This window comes from Sminthopsis crassicaudata, chromosome 3, assembly GCF_048593235.1.
Source record: "Sminthopsis crassicaudata isolate SCR6 chromosome 3, ASM4859323v1, whole genome shotgun sequence".
Lineage (NCBI taxonomy): Eukaryota > Metazoa > Chordata > Mammalia > Dasyuromorphia > Dasyuridae > Sminthopsis > Sminthopsis crassicaudata.
The window spans coordinates 78,609,692-78,633,644 of record NC_133619.1 but is presented as its reverse complement, the minus strand read 5'-3'; the positions used below and the strand labels follow the sequence as shown (position 1 = coordinate 78,633,644).

The 23,953-nt window shown below is 34.0% G+C and overlaps 1 protein-coding gene across 5 annotated transcripts in view; it reads left to right on the top strand.

The window, feature by feature from the left end:
- Positions 1 to 23,953, top strand: part of PARD3B (par-3 family cell polarity regulator beta) — a 1,277,739-nt gene that overhangs the window by 612,181 nt on the left and 641,605 nt on the right. For all 5 annotated transcript variants that reach the window (XM_074298957.1, XM_074298956.1, XM_074298955.1 and 2 more), the window contains one exon: positions 3,932 to 4,041. In XM_074298957.1, the coding sequence (XP_074155058.1) occupies positions 3,932 to 4,041 (110 nt within the window). The remainder of the gene's footprint in view (positions 1 to 3,931; positions 4,042 to 23,953) is intronic.

The following is a 23,953-nucleotide window of genomic DNA, read 5'->3' as shown; positions in this document are numbered from 1 at the left end:
TGAAAGCACATAAAAATGGTTTTCTTATCCATAGTTGGAAGGATATACTGGACTCAGCCCCTTTAGCCAATTCTAAATCTAGTTTCCAGGCAATACAAATAGATCATTATTCATTCAATGAACAAGCATTTGATAGGAACTAACTATGTGCCACACGATTCTAGGCCCTAGGGATACAAGTATGAAAAACAAAACTCTCATTGACTAAGAGAAGCTTACTTCTCAAGTTGTTTTATGCTATTGAGGAAAATAACATGTATAAGCAAATAGAAAAATATTTACTAAGTTGGGGAAACTAGATGGTACCATAGTGTATAGAGTGCCTGGTCTGGTGTAAGAAAGATTCATTTTCTAGTCTCAAATACTTGCTAGATTGTGACCTTGTGCTTATACTTATAAATAACCTTACTTAACTTTGTGTACCTCAGTTTCCACATCTGCAAAAATAGAGAAGGAAATAAACCACTCTAGTATCCTTGCCAAGAATATCATAAATGGTGATCACGAAGAGTTGGACATAACTGAAATGACCAAACAATAAAACCCCAAAATATACCAAAAATATATCTTTTTTGATATGGGGGACCCTTCCAGCTAGGGGATTAGGAAGGATTTCACTAACGAGTGTGCTGAACTCTTCCAGAAACTAAGGACTCTTAAGACACAAAATATAAAGAGATCTTCTGGCATAGGAAATGGCAAATTGTGTGTGACAAACAGCAAGTGGGCTAGTTTGGCAGGATCATAGAGCATGTTAAAGGGAATAACATGTGATTAAGTCTGGAAAAGTAGATTGGAGTCATCATGAAGAGTGAACAAGAATTATGTCTGTCTTATCCTAGAGTCGAGAAGAAGATAGAGAATTCTGAGCAGTAGAGTGACAAGGTCAGACTCCTGCTTTAGGAAAATCACATTGGCACCTAAATGGAAGATATATTTGAGAGGAAAGAAACTGGAGACCAATTAGGAAGCTATTGCAATAGTGTAGACAAGAGGCAATGGGGACCTATGTTAAAGTCATTGCAGTAGGATTTTTTTTCCTGAAGTATGACATGTAAGCTATGAAGTGAAGGAATATTCCTTAGGTCTTGGAAAGCGAATATATTTGTACAAAGACTTGATATTGAGATTTCAAAGCTGGGATGATTAGAATGATAATGGTGTCCAAGATAGATATACAGAAGTTAGGAAGAGGGGTAAGATTAAGGGGAAAGATAATGAGTTCTGTTTTGGATTTGTTAAATTTAAGTTGCCCTTATACCATCCAAATGGAAATATCCATTAGAGAGTTGGAAATATTAAGCTGGAATTTAGGAGAAGAGAGATAATATCTTGATATATATTGACTTTTAAAATATCTGTAGAGAGATAATAATTGAAATAATGATGAGTTTACCAGAGGGAACATACAGAGAGGAGAGAATATAACTTAGAACAGAGCCTAAGAATCCATTCCCACTGAAGCACCAGGACATGGAGGATGATCAAAAATATTGATCATAATTGTTTTTACTAAAGTTGATAATCACCCTTTACTGAATTCATCTTCCTGTGCCTCCTTATGGTATGGAGATGTTGGTGAATTAATCCTGGATTCAAACACTATGCTGACAAAATACAAGTTTTAGCAGATTTCAAGTTGCCAAGATTCTAAATCCCAGCAGACAATGGGCTGCCTAGTCCAACCCTAAGAAGCAAATTCCTAGAAGGCTGGTCATCAGGAGATGAATTTGGCAAAGCCACAGCAACTTGTGAAGTCATGTGGAGGTAAGGGGGTACAATATGCAGGATAGGGCATAAAGATTATAGCATGCTTTTTATGGAAGCAGTACCACAGTGATAAAATCATAGTACTCTTGGAGATGAATCAACCTAAAATATATGTCATTATGTTGTTGTGCATTTTAAATAGCTCAAAAGATAATATCCAAATTACTACATACTCTTTGCCTGATGTCAGTAACCAAGTAGTTGTTGCCTCTTACAAGTAAAGAAAATTCTTTTATACTATGTTTCTTGAGGTTTAAAAGAATAATCTTTGTATTCACTAACTGGGCAGAATACTTTCCTCATCATCTGTGAACTTGTATCCTTCAAATTTTCTTTTAATGTTTACAAGATGTCAGCACAATAACAATGTGATAATGAACATTTTCAGTAACTAAAGGGGGATGATTTGCATCTTTGAAGCAATATTTCATGGATAAAAGACTTTTTAATATTTTTTTTCCTTCAGTGATAGAGCATTGCCTCGTGCTGAGAACGAAATGCTTGGAAACAAGAGTTTAAAGTAAATGTGAAACTACCCTTTCCTTTTCTTAGTCATAAAGAGAACAAATCACTTTGTATAATACTGTATTCCACCTAAAGATATTACTCCTTGGTGTCTGGGATAATTTAGGGGCTTTTATTCAGAGTGGGATAACTTTTTTTTTCAGATCACCTGACTAAAACATATGGTGTGGGACTGGGACCCAATTGTTACTGGGTTTGTTTGTACTGCTGTTGGCCATAATCTGTGACTCACATTAGTTCTGTACTAAGTGCCACTTATGGTATACATTTTTCCTGCTTTTTGAGGATGTTTCAGTTGAGGAACAAAAGGAAACTAACATAACCCTTGCCATTTCTTAGATTTGCTTAGGGTTTTTGGTAGATTGGGAAAATCATGTAATGATGCGTCTAGGAATAGAAATAAAATTGGGAATAATATGAGTTTGGACTTCACATTGCTCTTTGGGGCTAGCCACTATAGCCAGAGTACTATTTCAGTCAATTTTTGATTATAGGAAGAGATACATTTTATTTTCTTTTTTAACTAGTTTGTTTGGTGGCCAGGGGTGGATTGCCAAAAAGAATAGAATTTGTTGGAAGCAGGGAGTTGTAAATACTAACAAAAGGAATTTCTTCTCTAAGCCAGCTGTGCACCATGTTTTTAAAAAAAAAGGAACATAAAAAATACTAATTTAAACTGCAGAAGCTTGAGAGTGTTTAGGCATTATTTTTAGAACATAGAAAAATGGGAGAGTGCAATTTAACCATTATTCACAAAGCAAATTCTTAAAAGAGCAAATAAAAGTTAATTTTCTTGATTACGGAATGATTTGAAAAACAACCACAAGGAAAAAAATATTTCAAAGACTTCCTTTTCTGACTGCCAATTTCATATTAAGTAAATTATTTTCAGCCTAATTATAATGAAACTAGTAAAGCTACTAGCTCTGCTATGTTTGGCTTTCATTTGGACTTCCTATTAGAAAGATCATCTTTCAGAATTTAATAAGTCACTTTCAAATATTTAATGGTGGAATCTTTCATTAAATTAAAAAGGAATCAGAATATTTTTAAAGGACTATCTTATTTTTCTCATCAGTATTGTCAAGCTTTATTAAAAAGACAAGCAAAGATTAAAACAATCCTTTTTGCTTATTTAAAAAGCCATTAACACTATGAACCCAGCCAAAGTCATATTTCCATATGTGTAATCTATACATTCATGGGTTCTGAAAGTACAATATGGGGGTAACTTGCAATAACACCTTTCTTTGTTTCTATATAAATTGCAGATCATGCTGACATTGTCACATGACTACTCCGTGATCATCCTCTTAATTCATATTTATTTCATGTCAGTTTTATATTGTGTGGTGTCCATTTTTGTATTTATCACCCAACAGTTTTGTCTCAAGTACTGCTTTGGCCAATTTGTTAATAAAGATTGGAAAAGATAAACTTTCTGCCATTCTTGTCTTATATGTCACTATATAATAAATGATGCAATGTCATTAAATTGAATTATTTACAAGCACTTCTAGAACGTGAATACTTTTACACAGAAGAATGTGGTGAGTCCTTTTAATTAAATTGCACTGTGCCATGTGCTTTTTCCCTGAGGTTCTTTTGACCTTTCACCTCTTATTTTGTCTTGCAGGCACACCACTGTTAGTGAGGAGGAGCAGTGACCCAGCACTGGGCCCACCTGCTGACTCTCATCCAGGTGCTTCACACCCCAGTGACCAGAATCTGAAACCTGTTGTACCAGTAAGTGTCCTACAGTTTGCATTTTTTATAGAAGCGGTTCAAACCAACTAGCTTATTTGGAAATAAACATATGGGTGTGTGTGTTTGCATGTGTGATACACATATATCTATATATATTTCTATATGTGTGCATTTGTGTCCATAAACACAAACATACACATGTTACATACATACAAAGTCTCTTGCTCCCTAGAAAATATGCATTTGAACATCTATACATATGTACATATATATGTATATGTAACATATATTCCACATTTCTTTCAAAAGGATCTTATAAAGTAACAGAGAAAATTGTATCTTTTGTATTTTTTCAGAAAAAAATATCAACATATGACCATTTAAGTCATTTTCATAATATTTTGTTATAATATGGATATTATTCTATTAAATAAATTATTTGTAAATTTAATATTTGATATGTCATTAGTGAATTGACACATTTATAAGCCAATAAAGTTGACCATAAATAATAATTTTACAGAGTTCCTATTGTTACTATTATGCAAAATTGTTTAAAAGAATGACTTCCCTAAGATAGAAAAGTGAGCATTTAATAATTAAGTGAAAGGTTTTAGCATATTTCGTCCAAAAGAAAATGAGACGGTGACAGATAAGAATACATACTTACCTGTAGCATTGAGGAAATTTGCTCATTCTCAATTTTCTGTTCTGGTCACTTTTTCCCTGGCCTTATATGAACTGTAAAAATATATGTTTTTATATATAATAATATTTTCATATAATAATATAATAATTTAATATAATAATATTTTATTGTTTATAATTTATGGAATAAAATAAGCATTTCTGCCACTGTGTGTAATTAAAGGTATAATTAATGCTGTAATTAAAAATATGATTATACAAGAAATGCAAATCTGTAATGTACAACTTGGTATTCCTTTTAAATATATAATAAACATTGACTAAGTGCCTACTGGATAAGCACAATATTAGATTATAGTGGGAAGCACAAAGTTTTGATAAGACACAGTCCCTACATTTGTGAAACTGACAATATATTTAAGAGATAAGACAAACCACCAATAAATATAATACATAATATTATATGATAGCTACATTAGAACATTGCAAAGTCCAAACAGGGGAGGTAGTTGTCAAGGCTGGGAATGGGAGAAGCTGTAAAGACCAGCAAGGAATTGGGGAAGGATTCAAGGATATGTTTAAAGATAGTGAAATGACTTGAATTCCAAGTAGAATATTATAAGTATAAATGTTCTTAATGATTGGTTGATGATCTTTTAGTTCTTAAATGGGTGGTGGAGAGGGGAGAGCAAGAAGCATGTAAAGGAAAACATGCTGGATACTGGAAAATTCACTGTTAAGGAGGATGCAAGGTAAATCACAACATTGGGAGGGAGGTTGGGCGAGGTGGTTCCAGCCTCTAATTTTTGTCTAATTCTAAAATTCTGTAATTAATTTTGGCATTTGGTCAAGAGTAGCTATTGCATTTAAGTCACATTTTATTGGTTGATGAATGATGACAAATCTGGGGAGTTTATGATGATGTGGTTTTGCAGTACCTAATAGGAAAAATAACTGTTTAAAAGAACCACATTAAATTGCAGCATAATCCAAAGCTCATATTGGGAAGGAGGGAAATTAAAATTTCCATTTCTTTAACTTGAGGGTTCAGATGAAAGTAATTGACAGATGGCAAAGCCTCAAGTGGGTTATGTTCAGTCATTCCTGAGAAATAAAATTCTCTTGTAAGCCCCAAAGCATAAGAAACTGAAAGGATAAATATTTGACACACTTGATTATGTTGAATTATTGGGTTTAGAACTGCAGTTAATGATTGTTATGTTCAGTTTTATTTTATTATGTTTACTTCCAAGAAAGGAATTGGAGCTTTTTATTTAGGATTTTTGGTTTTGATATAGGCTTTTTTGATGTAAAAAGATGTGAAATTGTCAAGTTGGCAAAGTTCCATTGGCTATTTGGTCAGTTCACTAATATTAAAATGATAATTTAAAATTACATCTTCCTTAAAAATTTCCAGAGTAGAGGACAAATAGATACATTTAATTATTTTATTAAAAAAGTAAATGAAATTAATTTCACTTAGACCTGTGATTTCATTGAAATAAAGAATGCACCCTTCCACAATTTGAAGAAAGTCTCTACTCATATAAGCAGCATCAATGTCCAGAACATTGATAGAAGTTAAATAACTTATCCAGAGTCATAGTGTCAGTGGGTATCAGGGGTGAGACTTGAAGCCAGGTCTTCTTGACTATGAAAGCTTTGCATCATGTTGCTATGATGTCTTTATAGAGCAAGAATTCTTACTTTAAAGTAACCGAAACCTAGTCTATGGACAGCATTTAGGTAAATTTGAATGAGGGAGAAATTCATCTTTATTTCAATAAAATTGCTTCCCTTTTGAATTTGTTTTTCTGTATTATTTTCTTTTATATTTCATTTTATACATTTTAAAATATTATTTTGAGAAGGGGCCCATAAGTGTCAACAGACTACTAAGGGGATCCATGACACAAAAAAAGAGGTTAAAAGCCTCTACTTTCAAATCTTATTTAGCATATTTCAAATTTTAACTATGTTAACAGCTAATAGTAGATTGTGACTCCCTTTAGGGAGGGAGAAATTGTCTTTTGCTCCACATTGTATGCTCACTTTTTAGTACAGTGCTTGGCATATAGTAGGTGTATAATAAATTTTTATATATTATCTAACAATCGTCACCTTTGTAGCTTTTTGTATCCTCAAATTTAAATGGAAATTTTACCATGTAAAAATTGTTTCCTTTACTCTGATCTACCATTTCTGCAATGTGATACAGTGCCAGCCTTTTGAGTCCTATTTTGGTAGATTCTAGATAATCTTTTAATGGTCCCAGAAAATCTCTAAACCTGTAAGTCACAAATTAGTTGGAGATCCATGTTTGGTGGAGGAAGTTCCCATATCAGGAGTTCCCAAATCTAGAATTGCCCTCACTGAGATTTTTTTAAAATATTATTTACTGAAATTCAAATAGCATAGCAGTTAATATGCAAATAATAAGATGAACTTGTTTTTCAGGCCAATCACTAACTTTTGCTCCAAATTCCTAAATTATATGATTATAGGTCAGAACATTTTTTGCAAATTTTTTGATGGAATTGACACCATAGAAGTTCAGCAACCTCTTAATTACCAAGTATGATGGGCTTTTTTTGCAAGTCCTTCCAACACTTTTGGCACTGTTAGCTACCATTTATTCCCAGTTTTTATAGTCTTTAGGTCTTCTTTATGCTACTTCCTCTTGGTTCTCTTTTTACTTTTCTGACCATTTGTTCTCCTTTGATCCTTGGCTGTTTTATTAGCCACATCAGGCCCTCTAAAAACTCATTCCTGTCTTAGGCCTTTTTTGATCCTCCTTATATTTACTCTTCCTTGACAATCCATCAGTTAATGGGTTTAACTCTGTGCAGATGACTCACATATCTATTTATCTGGCACCAGTCTTTCCCCTGAGTTTCAGTTCTATATCAATTACTAATTGGATCTCTCTTAATTCAACATTAAACTCAATATCAAAATGTAATCTATAATCTTTTCCCTCAAGCCCTCCCTTCTTCCAAATTTCACTGTATCTATTGAAGGCATAATCAGCACTTTACTCTCCTAGGTTTTTAACTCAACAGTATCCTTGATTCTTCACTTTCCCTCATCCCAAATATCCAATCAGTTGACAAATTTTCCTACTTCTATCTCTACAGAAACTCTCACATCCAAATCCTTCTCATTAGTTTTATGACTGTCTCTTTAGTTCAAGCTTTCACCTCATCTCCAGATTATTAAAACAGTCCCAATTGGTCTCCCTCCCTCCACTCTAAACCATTTTTATGCACTGCTGCCAAATTGATTTTCTTAAGAGAATCTGACCATGTCCAATCAACTCCAGAAGTTCCTTTATTGCCTTTAGGATAAAAATCAATCTTCTCAGTTTAACATTTAAAGTCCTTTATATCCTAACTCCAACCCATTTTTCCAACCTTATTGAATATTATTTTTCCTCTTACACACAGTTCTCCAAGTTCTGTCTCTGTGCTTTTACACTGGCCATCCCTCATGCATGGAATGGATGATCTCCTTATCTCTGCCTCATAGAATCACTCTCTTTCTAAAAGATGCAGCTCAAATGACATACTCTAGAAGACTCCTCCTTAACTGTTGGTTATCTCATTCCCAAGCTACCTATATTTTATTATTATTATACTTCCATATAGCCTTGTGGTCCTCCCCAATTACATTAGAATGTAAACTCCTCACATGTAGAGATTGTTTAATTTTCTGTTTTTGTGTCCTCAATGGATTGATTTTGACTTTCAACATTAGTATTTGTTGGCAAAAATAGACAAATCTCAATTAGAAAATCATGAGTTTGTAAGACTTGTTACCTACTTTATAGATTTTTTTTTAGAAAAGTACCTTGCAACCCCAAATGACTTTATATAAATTTGACCTGATATTATTATTAGTTTGATATTTAAGATGAGCTGTGAACCTTAGACTTAAAATTGTCATTTCTTTATTTGAGAGTGAACAGAGAATTCTAAAGTATCTGTGTTTTGTGGTAATAGTTTCTTAAGCTATCATGCTAATTGCTACTGTTGTTTTTACCCCTTAATGAATGTTTGTAGTTTTGCATTTGCTCCTTAAGGCAAATTGATCATGAAGGGTGAGTAAATTAAAAAGTGTGTTTCTGGAAATTACAATTCTAAATTTATTCATGGATAATAAATATAATCATATATTCTAAAGCTATTACCTCATGACTATCCTGCATTGCCAGAGAACCTTAAAAAATCATTGGTTTCTTTATTCATAGATTGTGACTATAACTGATGCCCTTTCCTGAGTAGGGGTAAGGAGGAAGGAGCAAGGGAGGGGAGAGAAAGTGAAAGATACAGAGGCAGAGAGTAAGAAAGACAGAGAGAGAAAGGAGCCCTATTTAAGGAAAGATAAATAAGATGTGGAAAGCAGTGATTTTCATAGATTGGTAAAATGATAGATAATATGGAGAGAGATTTAGGATAATAAGGATGGTTAATGAAGTGTATACAAAAAAGAAAGCTTTTTAAAATATTTTAATCTTCCTTTCTCTTTTTCATAGTAAATAGGATTTGAATTAAGCATTTTGTTTTAATGTGATAAGTTAAAGCTTTATGACTGATGTCTGTCAAAGGAGAACACATAAGTAAATCCCCAGGTGGTGGCAAGAAAATTCAATTCAACAAACATTTATTAAGTATAGTAGCTACTATGTGCAAAGCATTGCTTATCAGTGAGGATACAGAGGGATCAAAATAAAATATTCCCTACTCCTAAGGAGTTGGAATTATGCTAACGAACTCTATAACATGTTAAAAAAAAAAAAAAAAAAAAAAGGAAGTAAATACCAGGATTCATAATTAGAAGAGATTCGAGATCAGTTAAAGAAGACTTCAACCATCCTTTACCCCCTTAAACTTTTTTTGGATTCCACTCCTTTCCCTTCACCTTTTGCATCATCTCCTTACCTCTAAAACTCCTAGTTTCTAGCATTCTTATATGTTTGTCTGTTAGTTAGACTGGAAGCTCCTTAAGAGTAAGGACTGTCTTGTTTGTATTTAACATAAGCCCGACCACACAGTAAGCACTTAAATGCTCCCCCTTCTCCCTTCTGCCTCCACACACATCAATTAATCCTTCTCAATTCATAGATGAAGGAAGTTAGATTTCAGGGGTCAAGAAATTTGTGTCAAATTACTGAGTGATGAGTTGAGATCCAGAGTCAAGTACAGTAACTCCTTATTCACTTTTCACTTACCATATCATGCTACCTTCAGATAATTTGAGGAAAAAGAGCTCTCACAACTTGATGATGAGCGAGGATCATAAAAGACCTTGGCGACTGGAATGTACTGCCTGCTCAACTTGCCTAATGCTAAGTGTTTTCAAAGGTCAAGAGAAGGAGGGAGTATATTCTCAGAATAGAAGATAACCTGTTCAAAGACACAAAAATGAAGTGCAGAATTTAGAAATGATCTAGAATCCCAGAATACTGAGCATGTGATAGCAAAAAAAAATATGAAATAAGAATGGAAATGTAGGTTAGAACCAAAGGATAGAAGGCTTCAAATGGCATTCTGATGAAACTGCATTTTATTTTATAGATAATTAAGAATTGCTGAAGGTTCTTCAAGAGGAGTGAGCCATATCAGACTCATGCTTCAAGAACGTTATTTTGGTAGCAATGTGGAATATAATTCTGAGGGACAAGAGAACTAAAGCTGAGAAACCAGTTAAGAAGTTGTCACAGTAGCCCAGTCAAAAAAGGGCTGAGGACTATGAGCAAGGGTATGGCTGTGCAAGTGGAAAAAAGGATGCAGTTGTAGATATGTTGTGACAGGAGAATAAACAAAGAGTGAAGCTAAATGAATGTGAGAGTTGAGAACAAAGGAGGATGGTCTAAGACATCTGCAAAATAGGGAAAAGGAAAAATGGTAATGTCTTTAACAGAAACAAGAGCAGAAATCATGGCAACAAGAAGATTTCAAGAAAAGGTATATGCATGCACTGTTTGAAAATTGTTAGGGGATAGTTGTTCATAGTTGAGAAGGAACTCAAAGTTCTTTGTAGGAAGATAGAAGTAAACCAGGCAGTCTTTTTATCTGTGAAATGTAAAAGTAAAGGAGTTACTCAGGTTCTTAAAAAAAAAAAAAAAAAAAAAAAAAAAAGACAGGAAGGGGGAAATATTGAGAACTATATCGATCTCTGATAATACTATCTGATATAAGAAATTGAACAATTTGGCCGTTTTATTTTATTTTATTTTACAAAATAAGGTTAATACCCTCATCATTCTAACACATCTTATCTAAATTGGAAGCTTTTCAGAGATACTCAAGAAAGGATTAATTTCAAGAATAATGCCTGAATTAACACAAATTAATGACTATGAGATATCATATACATTACAAAATAAAAATAATAATTCTTATATATATATGTATATTGCACTTCAGAGTTTAGAAAGTTCATTTTCAACAAACATAAAATAAGAAATTAAAATATTATACCCATATTACAGATGAGAAAACTGAGACCCAAAGAGATTAAGTGGTAAGCGTCTATGTCATACAGTAAAAGTAATTTACTGAGATTCCCCAGTGCTTAATTTATGTTTGATTGGAAAGTGCACCCCTTGGGAAATAAAACCTGTTACTTCAGATGCATTGTAAGCTCACCATTCTAATTTGTGTGAAGGGAAACATTGTTCTTCCATTTATGATCATCTTTTCCATATTGTGGGGAGTAGAGGGACAGCATCCTCTCTATCTAGAAAATTCATGTAAAATAGGTTAGTCTTCCCTTTGTACCAGAGAAGTCTGAATTATTATGGTACTAAAATATATTGATATTATACAATGCCATATACATATATTATACATTCTGAGTTTCTAAACTTTTTTTTCTGTGTTGTCTGCTGGGCTTTCTGTTCCCTCTGTATCCATTTAATTTTTATGCCAACCTGTGACATATATCAAAATCACAAAGGGGAAAGGCACAATATAAAAGGGATAACTGTACTTATATTTAGTCTTTCTTATGCAGTCTTTGTTATACTGAGAGTGTCTATACTGAGGATGCTTAATATTAAAAGAAATAATGACTAAATTTGGGTTTATTATTTAGAATACTAAGAGTTGTAATATTATTGGGCTTCTGACATTTCTATTTCAGTAAATAACATGAGATAATAGTTATTAAAAATACTTAGCACAGTGCATGGCACATAGTAAATACCTTATAAATAATTATTCCCTTCCTCTTTCTCTAATCTGAGCTTCCTTTGCTAACACATAAAAAGAAAATCATTAAAACAGAAAATTAAAAACAACCAAGAAATCTTAAAGCTTATAAATACCATTCTCTTATGTTTACCACAGCCTAATTTTTGGACTAAATATCAGAAATTTACCCCAAAGCAATGCATTGATCCAACTCACATATATCATCTGTAACTGGCTATATCTGTGGAAACACAGGCACTGGATAATTATTGGAGACACTTATTGTGTGGATTTGTGGTAGGGCTTTGTCCATTGCTCTTCCAACAAAGAGAGATAGACATTATAAAGAGAAAGGGAAGGTGGAGTGGTATGTAATATATAATTGTGTTGTTGAGAAAAACCGAAGGCCACAAAAGATTTTTCTGCCGCAGTGATTTAATAGTAGACATACAATTTGTAACTCCAGTTTTTCAAGCTGTGGGCTGATAAGACCAGAGCTTGGAGACTCCATTGCAGTGATGGTTTTCATATGGCTTTGTTTTTAAGAGATAAACCTGCCATCCAGTGTTTAACAGGGCCAAATGTTTACCTTTTTTTTTTTTTTTCCCCAAGTTCAGGCAGCTTAATTTCAGAGGTTGTTATGTTTGTGAAGCTCTCTAGTCAGGTGGATGAAAATCCAGGACTAGATTTACTTTGCTCTTGAGCTGTTTGCTCTCTCCTGGAGTACTTTGTGAAATGAACTGGAATTTTTTGAATGACTTCAATATGATTAATTAAAGTTTAGAAATATGAACCTTGAGTACCTTAACAAAATTGTTTTTCCCCTCACTAAAATTTTGGATCAACCCCAGTAGGACATTTTAAAAATTTACATATGTAACAAACTAAAATTGTTACTGTACCTGAGATGGGCCGTGGGATTCACCTTCTTCTTTTGAAGAGGCTGTTAGCTCTGAATTCATATTCAGAGATCAGGTTGTATTTTAAAGGAACTTCACCTCTAGAGAGTAGAATACAGTTCTTGAAACCTTCTGGCTCTTCGGACTCTCTCCATCCCTGAAGTCGTAGGGAGAATCCCTGAATGTTTAGGAATGGCTCATGCATAGACTCTGCTCAATGTAGCATATAGATGAGATAGAAGAAAGATATCTGTTTCTTCCATAAGAAATAAAATCTTAAACAAAAAGAAACTTTTTTTTTTCCCAATACTTCTTATGCTTTCCTGAGAAACAATATTTTCAACATTTAAACAGGGACTCTATGATAGGAATGCTGAATAGGCCTTTCTGGTGTTCCTCAATATAAAGTACTTCCTTCAAATCCATGTTTTCTGAAACTACAAGCCATTTCTTGAATTCAGTTTTCCTCCTGTGGTCATGTTCTCTTAGAAGGACATAATTATAAAAGATTACTCCGACTGTACAGCTGGAACCAACAGAGGGACTCAGGAACTCTTCAACTCATTATGTGCTTCTAAGGTTGAAATATTTATCTTTCCAATGATTAGGAAAATTAACAGACCAGAAGATTCAGTCAAGGACCTGAATCGTAGACTAAACTTGATTTTGACTGCATATGTGTTTGATGCTTTCTTAATGAATGAATGAAAGAATGAAGAGGGGAATATGAAATTCCCTTTGCTCTGCTCACAGGAAGTCCCAGAGAAAGAGAGGACCACAGTGATGAGAGGGGATCGATTGTCACACACTCAGTCTTTGACCCCTAATTTTGCTTTGACACAGCTTCCCCTTGCTGCCCCAATGGCCAAGATGGAGGAAAGGTAATATTTGTAAGCCAACTGGAGACTTCTGGCTGTGTATGTCTTTAATTAAGGAGCTCAAACAAAAGGGTTGGGGCAAATATATCTCCAAAAAGACTTTAGCTCGAAGGAATGCATATGACTCCAGAAAAAAACCCAAGCTCCAAGAGTGCTTCATGGAAAATTCTCTAACCTGAGCCAGTAGAGTATTGTTAGCTATAAAATTATAGAATTGGAGATCCTCTGGTACAAAGGATTCTTTCCTTCTTTCATTCCTTCATCTTAGAGAGGAGGAAGCAAATGATTTGCCCAAAGTCACACCATGGCTAGAATCAAAATCTATGACCTTTCTTTTTCCAGTACCCATGTTACTTCTGGACACTTTTCTAAAAGCATCTATTTATAAACATTAGGCTCAATGCTGTTCTAGGTATAAGAAACACATCTTTGTTGTCCATGTGTTTATAACCTCGCTAGGAAGACAAGAGATGAACAGTTGAAACACATTACTGATAATGACTATAGGAGTTCATAAGAAGACAAGACCAGTGTAGATCCCAATAAGTTAGACAATATCTTAGAAGAATTTGAACTGGACTTTGAAGCACAGATAGATTTGGGTGAACAATATACACAGCACATTAGAGCCACAAAGGACTCAGAGTTGCCTTATCCTCTTATTTTACTGATGAGAAAACTGAGGCTTATGGAGATTTTCCACAATCTCACTTAATAATGAATAAAATGGCAGAGTAGGCAAAGTGCTGAATTTGGAATCAGAAGTCTTGGATTTGAATTACTCATTACTTTTTGACTTTGATCCAGTTACTTAAATTTCATGAACCTCAGTTACCTGAACATCAATTGCTTTTAAGTCTCCCTTTTAGATATACATCTATAATCCTAAAACCAATTCCCAAGGAGGGAGGAATGCATTTCAGGTGAGGAAGAATCAGGATGCATAAGAACCTCAAAGTGATAGTGAGGTTGACATAGCATGATTAGCCTAGACTAATTTGTATAGATAGTGTTTATCACTGATTAATATTGGAAGCTTTTTGAATAAATATGTGTGCTTAGAAGGTAAATTATAGTGAGCCTTGAAACCCAGTCTGACATCATGCTAGGGGTAATAAAAGAAAAAAAAAAAGCTGCTGATGGTTTTGGAGTAGAGAGCTGGTGTGATTAAGTAGTATATTAGTGTGATTCATTTGGTGATAGTCTGCAGGGTGTGTTGGTTGTGTTAATCTATCAGGGAAGTGATAAGGGTTCTGAAAAAACAGAGGGAAATAGCCAGTCATGTGAGATTTTTCAAATATTAAAACAAAAAAGACAGATTTGGTGACTGATGGGATGTCTTGGGTGGAAATAAAGAAATTCTGAATCTGAAACACAGTGGTTCTGATGGGCAGAAATTGAGAAGTTGAGAAAGGAAGCTGTTTTGTAGGAGTTGTTTTTAGATGTGTTGAATTTGAGGGAGCAACAGGATGTATAAGTGGAAATCTGTAGTCCACAGTTTGAGATAGAAGCCTAAAATCAGGGTGATAAGGTATATTGGAGATTTCATTTGTGGCACATCTGCATGGTGGTGATAACTGAAGAACTGAGAATGGATGAGTTCTTGGAGAGAAGATACAAAGAGAGAAAAAGGCGCAGAGAGCTCAGCATAAACTGTGCCATCCTCAATCCACACAGATTTTAGGGGTTGAGTGGTATGAATAGGAGGGGGCAGAGCAGAGTAAAGTAAGAAAAGACACAATTAAGAAAAATAAAAGATGAAGAAGCAAAGAGGTAGAAAAACTAACACATAATAAATTGAGGGAGTGGAACTTTGTGATGAAGCTTGATCCTGCTTTTGCTTCCCCCCCACTTTTTTTTTTTTTTTCCTGTACACCCAATCCTCTAAGTCTTAACTCTTAGCAAGTTCATAGCGTATTTACAAAGGGAAATTTTCTTGCTCCAACAATAATTAGGTTGTGAATTTATCTATTGGGTACCCATGCTTTATCTCCTCAAATAATTTCAGTCTAGAACTTTAGATGCTAGGCCAATTAGTTTATCTCTTTGTACTACTTGCACTACTAAGAAATATTAAAATTTTCATTCCAAATTCTTCTTTGTTAGATTTTGTGATTTGTGGACTCCTCCAAAGTTGTAAGTCACTCTTGCTAATTTTTTTTCCCCCCTGAGGCTGGGGTTAAGTGACTTGCCCCGGGTCACACAGCTAGGAAGTGTTAAGTATCTGAGACCAGATTTGAACTCTGGTCCTCCTGAGTTCAAGGCTGGTACTCTATCCACTGCGCCACCTAGCTACCCCCCACTCTTGCTATTAAGCATAAAGAAGTCAAAAGGGTAATGAAGACTGAACAAAAGAAGGGTACTGGTAGAAAGAGGTCTTTAGCGGCAATTTTATGAAAATTAATCTCTTTTCTTTGTGTCTCTAATATACATACATACATACATATATGTTATATATCTATATACATACAAACACACATAAGCATACAAAGTTTTAGATTAAGGTAGAGTGTATGTGTGTGTATATATATATATATATATATATATATATATATATATACACACACACACACATATATATGTGTGTGTGTGAGTGTCTGTATGTATGTGTGTGTATATGTGTATATATATATATATATATATATATATATATACATATATGTATATATATATATATATATATATATATACACATACACACCTACACAGAAGAGATATATACAGAGATAGATAGATAGGCAAATAGAAATCTTCCCTGTTTTTCCTTTATCTTTCCCTTTCTTTTTCTTATTCTGAACTTCAAACACAATGGAGACATACTATATAAATGGAATTTTGTTTCCTAAGTCAAATAACCTATCATAAAAACATTAATGATGATAGAAGCACTGGACCTTTTTAATAATTGTCAGAGAAATGTCAAAATTCTTGATCAGATGAGAAAAACATAAAAATAACTTACTATTCCATATCTACCCAACATCATTTTTTCATCATAAATTTGGTTCATATTTGATTATCTAAGTAAAAGGAAAATTAAGTTAAATTTTACCAAGTATTTAGTTTTAGGTACACGATAAATGGTACTCCCTATGTAGAACTCATAAATAATAATAAGCAATTTATCTTAACAGAGGATAGTGATGGACCATGTCTGGGAAGTCCCTCTGCCACCCACTTCTTGAAATCTCCTGATTTCTTCTAAGCATAGCTCATGTGCTCTTTCAGATGTTTCAGTATCTTCCCAGTTGTAAATACCCTCTACCTGCCTCTCTTGAAATTAGTTTGTATTACTATATATGAGTCTTCCTGACTTCAAGCTCAATACTCTGTCCATTGTACCACTTGTGTGTGTGTATGTGTGTGTATATGTGTGTGTAGTTCAAATTTAGCCTCAAACACATTAACTTTGTGACTTTAGGCAAGTCATGTAACTCTGTGTGCCTCAATTCTTCACCTGTAAAATGAGCTGGAGAAGGAAATGGCAAAACCACTCTAGTATCTGTGCCAAGAAAACCCCAAATGGATCACAAAGAGTGTATGTATGTGTGTATACATATTTATATACACACATATATGCACAGAGTAGATATATACAGAGATAGATACATAGGCAAATAGAAAGCTACCCTGTTTTTCCTTTAATTTTCCTTTTCCATTGTCTTATTCTGAACTTTGAAGACCAAGTAAAATTTCTGTGATAGCTTTAGAAGAGAGAAAGATTCTATATTGAATTGTGAATTTATTATGTAGAGCTTGTTATTCTCAAGTCAGCATGACTCTCAAAGTTGTTGAATTTGACTAGAGTTTCTCTTGGTCTTTCTTCTATTGTTTTCTAATTTTTTAGGAAGGAAGAGCCCTATCCCTACACTCCTTGTTTCCTGCAATTAAAAAGATAAAGAAAAACAAGATATTTATAACAAACATAGCCAAATAGCAAAGCTCCACATCAATTATGTCCAAAAATGCATATTTAATTCTTTACTTCTAGTCCATCACTTCTCTGTTTGGGGGATGGATAACATGCTTCATCCTTTAGAATCAGAGTCGGTCATTTCCTTCATCAGAGTTCTTTCAAAGTTGTCATTCTTAACCCTGTTGTTGTTATTGTATACATTGTTCTTTGGGTTTTGATTATTTCATTTTGCATCATTTCATATAAGCCTTCCCAGGATTCTCTGAAATATTTCATCATTTCTAATAGTACAGTACTGTTCCATTCCATTTTTATTCTATCATGCACTATTCAGCCATTCCCCAATTGATATCAATGACTATAAATATGCTTGTATATTTCCTCTTCCATCTTTCTTTCATGTCTTTGGAAGTATAGACCTATTACTAGTAAGTAGGTAGGTAGGAATCATTGCTATCTAGGTTAAGTGGGATGCAAAGTTGAATGAATTGAAGGGCATAGTTCCAAATTGTTTTACAATTCATAATGCATTAATTGGAGCCCCTCAAAGATTTTCCCTTGTGGGGATCATGTTTGCCAATCTGATGGTGGAATATAGGAGATCAGGGGTGCTTTAATATGCATCTCTCTAATTAATAATGATATAAAACTTTTTTTCATGGGTGATAGGAGGTTGGGTTTCTCCTTTTAAAAGTGCCTATTTGAGACGATTTCAAAAGATTCATAATGGAAAATGCTATCTACATCCAGAGAAAACTCTGCAGTTTGAATGAAGATTAAAGCATATTATTTTCACTTTTGTTGTTTTTTTTTTCCCCTTTTATTCTGATTCTTCTTTCACAACGTGATTAATGTTGAAATGTGATTTTAAAAAAATATTTTGACTATCTATTGGGAAATGGATTTTATTCTTGTAAATTTGAATCACCTGTTTATATGTCTTTAAAATGAGATTTTTATCAGAGAAACTTGCTGGAAATATTTTTCCTGTCTATGAATAAAGTTTTCATTTACTTCTCTGTGTTCATATTGAATCCGCTCAGTGCTACTTAAGAATAAAAACTGTTGGAATTTATAGAGCCTGACCCATAATGTTCTTAAGAGGTATTATGGTGATGATGATGGTGGATTTGTTTAATTGAATTGCTCTTTTAGAAAAAGGAACAAAATAGATTTGAAATAATTTTTTCCAGATCTGACTCTCCTACTAAGACTGTTAAAGTGTCATTTGATTCTCATGAGCCTTGGACCTTATCTCTAATATCCCATACCTGACCTATATATCCTAATGAGTGTCGTAAGAATAACATGGTAATATGATTCAAAAGAACTATACCAAGGCTAGCTATTCTTATAGACCAAGGGATGTCAGGAGCACAGACATGAGTTATTAGCTTGGTAGGAATCCAACCTTGGACTTTTTGCCTCTTCCTCTGAATCCTTGACTTTGGATTGTTGATAAAGTAAAGATTACCTTCCAGTCAAACATAAATTATTTTTTCCCCTTTCCACTGCTGTACAAACAAGAGGGAAAAAAAACAAATAAAAGAATATCCCTTCCCCCCCCAAAAAAAAAATCCAGACTAAAAAACTTAAATGTGATACTTGTGTTCTTTTGAGAAAAGCTTCTATATAAATTCAAGGAAAGAAGGGCAGGTCAATGAATCTTGCCCCTTAAAAATGCGAGCTGAAGGGCAGCAAGGCAAAGTCTTTGGTAGGCTTGGTTGAGAGATCTTCCAGGATGCTATGGGCCTTTGGAAATAATTGACTTGGGAGGAAGGAAAAAAATGTTGATCAGTGAGCATCCCAGGAGACACAGAATTATTTCATTTTGGGGGCTGACATTTAGGGGAAAGCCATAGCTTGTGCTTTCTGAGGGGAGAGATTCTTGGAAGTGTTCTATGAAACTGAAGATTTTTTAAACAACATAAATTCTAAGTAAAAAGACTACTTGTTTCTGCTTTCAAAAATCTGACCAAAGAGTTAAATGCAGAACAGAACATTTGACAAGCTTAAAAGAATCCCCCCTCTAGAGGGAATTTCTTAACCATTCTGTACTTTAAAATAGATTTCTGATTTAGATGAAACATGTTTTAAAGCAACTACTCATATGTGTGTGGAGGGTGGGTGGGTGTGTTATACTTATGGAAACAGAGTAATCAGCATGTGAGCTTGTCACTATAGAGCTTTTGATGTCTGATTAGATGATCACAGGGACATCTGGAGTGAGTTAGTTTTAAAGTTATTGGTGTGAGGCACTACAGAAGCCAAAGCTATCTAAGAGACTTTTAACCAATAAAAATTGCTACTTTTAGTGAGTCTTTTTGCCTGCAACTGGCTGCAGATTTTCAGATTGACAGAGCTGGCATTCTCTTCCTGAATTTTCAGATTTTTCCTTGCAGAATTTCCTGGCTTCATTGTAGTGAGTTAGATAAATGATACAACCCTCATAACCCCAAGAGATTAAAGGAAAGACTAAATAGGTTTCAAGCAAAAAAAAAAAAAAGTGAATTAATAGTCTTAGCTCACTTAAAATGAATTATTCGCTTCTTTTTGCTACTTTTAATTCTAGTTAATTCTTCTGAAACTCAGGTGGAACTCTAAAAAGATATGGCAGTTGATGATGTTGCTTATGTAATGAACACTGAATTTGGGGGAGTAGCAACCAGATTGGTAAAGGACCTTGAGACATGAGAACATGTCAGATAAAGAGTGGCTGAAAGACTAAAACATGTTCTTCCCCTCCCACCCCACATCTTCTCACCAGGCATCTTACTATTCAACTTACTATTCAAACAAGATATTCCTGTAGTATTTATTCCAATATTCCTGTAGTATTTAACCCATTCATGATAAGAAACTCCCACCCCAGCAACCAAATTTTGATGGCTGATTATATTATATTCCCATTACACTTAGGGTCAGTCCCAGCCAGGCTTTACTTTACTAGCCAGCCATCTTTCAATTTTCCCTTCTCTTCATCATAGATCCTCCTCTACTCTTGCACTTTTCCAACTGGGAACCATATTAAATCAGCTCTGTTATTTTTCCTAGAAACAGGGTACCAGACTTCTTCCTAGCATCATTTTACATAAGATTACCTATCATTTTCTAAACCAGAATACGCTTACCTGGCCACTGCTCCCCTACTAGAATGTAAATTCTTTGAGGGCAAGAACTAAATATATTTTAAAATTATCTCCAAAGCTTTTTTGCGTGGTAAAAAGTGAATGCTTTTTGTTTCATTCACTCATGTTTAGAATGGAAAAAATATTCTGAGGGGCCTAGTAGCTGTTTTCAATTATTTGACGTTATCTTAATTGGGAAAGGAGTTTATTTACTTGATTAGCCTCAAAGGGCAGAACTCAGAAGTAGAATTTATAAAAAGGCAAATGTAGGCTGTATGTAAAGACAGGGAGCAAACTTCCTTATAATTGTCTTTTTTCAAAAGTAGAATGAGGTATCTTGCCTTAAGAGGTGATGTTTTCCCCATCTTTGGTATTCTTCAAGCAGAAGCTGGGTGACTAATATTTTGTTGTGTTAGAGGAGAATTCATTTTTGTGTCTGATTTGGATTGGAGAACACTTCTGACTCTGTATCTCTGGTTCTATAGAGATGGTCATAGACTTACTAAAATATTTGACCTCCCATAATAAGTAGCATCAACAGTTGCCTTCATTTTATTTACATATTCTAATTAAAGTTAAGCATTATTTATTTATACTAGCTTGTTTTTGAAACTCTTACTACAGGAGTTGCAGTTGAACTAGAGGCTACATTATTATTGTGTAAATAATACATCATATACATAATACATAATATGACAACAACTTCAATAATCTATTATATATCTTGCTTCTGGTGGCAATGCACTGAATAAGCAATGCATGAATGGATGGTGTTGAGGAAATTGTTTATTAGTAGTTTGGGTCTGGAAATCCATTTTCTGATAGAAACAATTCTATTCAATTTCACTGTCATTTATAGATGAAAAATTTGAGTCTTGCCAAATTTTATGCTGCTACTAAGTGGAACTTCTTTAGTGACACTATCAGTGATTGTGTATCCTCAAATTCCTATGGTTTTCATGGTAGAAAATGATACTTCTGGAATTTCAATATGAGTTAACTACTAATGAATTTAGATAATTGTGTTTTTTATTGTGAAGCATAAAAATAAAGCACCTTACATTTATACTTGCATTCCCTGAATCAAATTTCACAAAAGATGTTTCAGCTCAATGTATTTTTATTCATAAATAATATGTTTAGTTAAGAGAATACCTTCCCCATTGCCTTAAAGTAGCTGTCTAAAGAATTTCACACTAACACAATTTCATACTTTGGTGACTACAAATTAAGGATATTTTTTAAGTATACATCCCAGAACTTAGACATCCAAATGAGTGTCATCCTTCAAAGCGGGCACCTGGGGGAGGTGAATTTACTTATTCCAAAGATGATACAACAAGTGTTCCAAGAACTTCTGGAATTCCTTTTGGAGTTGCCTACAGGGCTTCTAATGAAACAAATAGACAAGAAAATCAGTCTCATTCCCATAAGTATTGTCATACCTCTACCACCCCTCCCCCCCCGTCTTTTATTTTAATTTTTAACCAATATGATAATATCCTATTGGATTTTCAGCTTCGTTCTTTAAATTTGCTGATGAATAACTTTGTCATCTTTTAAGGGTTTTCAAAAGACAGTGATAGTTTTTTTTATAGAAAATTATCAAGTGCTTAAAGAACCCAAGTACTATTGTGGACTAAACCATTGCTTTTTTTTTTTTTTTTTTAAATCAATGATTGCTGAATAATTCTGCCTGTCATTTTGTGAGAATATTGTCTTCTGTTTTCTTCAGTAGATTCCAGAAACTGACTTTTTTAAAGCTTCGGTATAGCACTTCATTGACTTTGTGTACTTAGCAAATGTTAATAGTAGTTAACATGATAATGAATGTTGATAATTAATCATTTTATGTAATTACTAATCACTGTAATAGAAGTTTCATGGAATGAACAGAAACATATTTGAAATGAATAGATATGCTTATCAAAAAAAGAGATCTAGCTCCTCCTTTGTCAGTTTGCTTATTGGCAGGACAAATGTAGGTCCCATATCAAAAACTTCAATTATGATAAGTTATTACCAGTGGTGGGTACTGATAAGACTGGAAAACCTCTGCAGTATTTGGAAAGAGAACTGAGTCTGTGAACTATCCAGTATATCTCAGGGTAGCCACCCACATGAGGTCTGTTATTGTCTGGAACTTGACCACATGGGGGTGGGAGTAGAAGGACTGGGAGGAATGATTCTGTCTCCCAGGCTGCCAGCCATTATCATTGTTATTTATTAGCCGTATTGTGCCAGAAGGGCGCTTTATATTAGGTTGAACACTATCTAGGAAGCAGGGAACAAAAAGCCCTGCCCCGAAGGGCTTGTAGAAACACATGAGACTAAGGAAACAGCATTGTGGATGGTGACTCAAGCAATCCAGTGTGGAAAATGAGCCTTCTAACTAGAAAGCTTGTAATTAACTGGGGCAAGGTTCCCAAAATAAAATGTGAGAGTAGGAGGCAGGAGCTGGGCAGTAGGAGCCACAAAGATAGATTAGTGGGGCAAGAATGGAAGAGGGAGATTGATAACACATATTTTTAGATCATCTGGTTTTGATTGGCATTAAGCTGTCCAAAAAAACATATTTAAGAGCATAGCTGAAAAATGTATAAATTCCAAAGTCTGAGCTTTGGAATACAAGTGTATTTAGAACCTTATAAATGAACACAGACAATTTCCTTTCATTAAAAAAAAATGTAAGAAATATTGAGATTTATTGTAGGTAATATTAAAATTGCAATAGTGAAAATATAGCACTGGCTTTTCTGTACTAATCCAAAATGCTCCTAAGGTCTCCTCTTTTTTCATAAACTTTTTGATTTTGAAATATTAGACAAGAGATTGTCAAAAAAAAAAAAAAAAGAAAAAAAAAAAGAAAAGGAAGGAAGGAAGGAAGAAGGAAGGAAGGAAGGAAGGAAGGAAGGAAGGAAGGAAGGAAGGAAGGAAGAAAGAAAGAAAGAAGAGAAAGAAAGAAAGAAAGAAAGAAAGAAAGGAAAGAAAGGAAAGAAAGAAAGAAAGAAAGAAAGAAAGAAAGAAAGAAAGAAAGAAAGAAGAAAGAAAGAAGAAGGAAGGAAGAAGGAAGGAAGGAAGAAGGAAGAGAAGGAAGGAGAAGGAAGGAAGGAAGGAAGGAAGGAAGGAAGGAAGAGGAGAAAGGAAGGAGGAAAGAAAGGAAAGAAAGAAAGAAAGAAAGAAAAGAAGAAAGAAAGAAAGAAAGAAAGAAAGAAAGAAAGAAAGAAGAAAGAGAAAGAAAAGAAAAGAAAGAAAAGAAGAAAGAAGAAAGAAAGAAGAAGAAAGA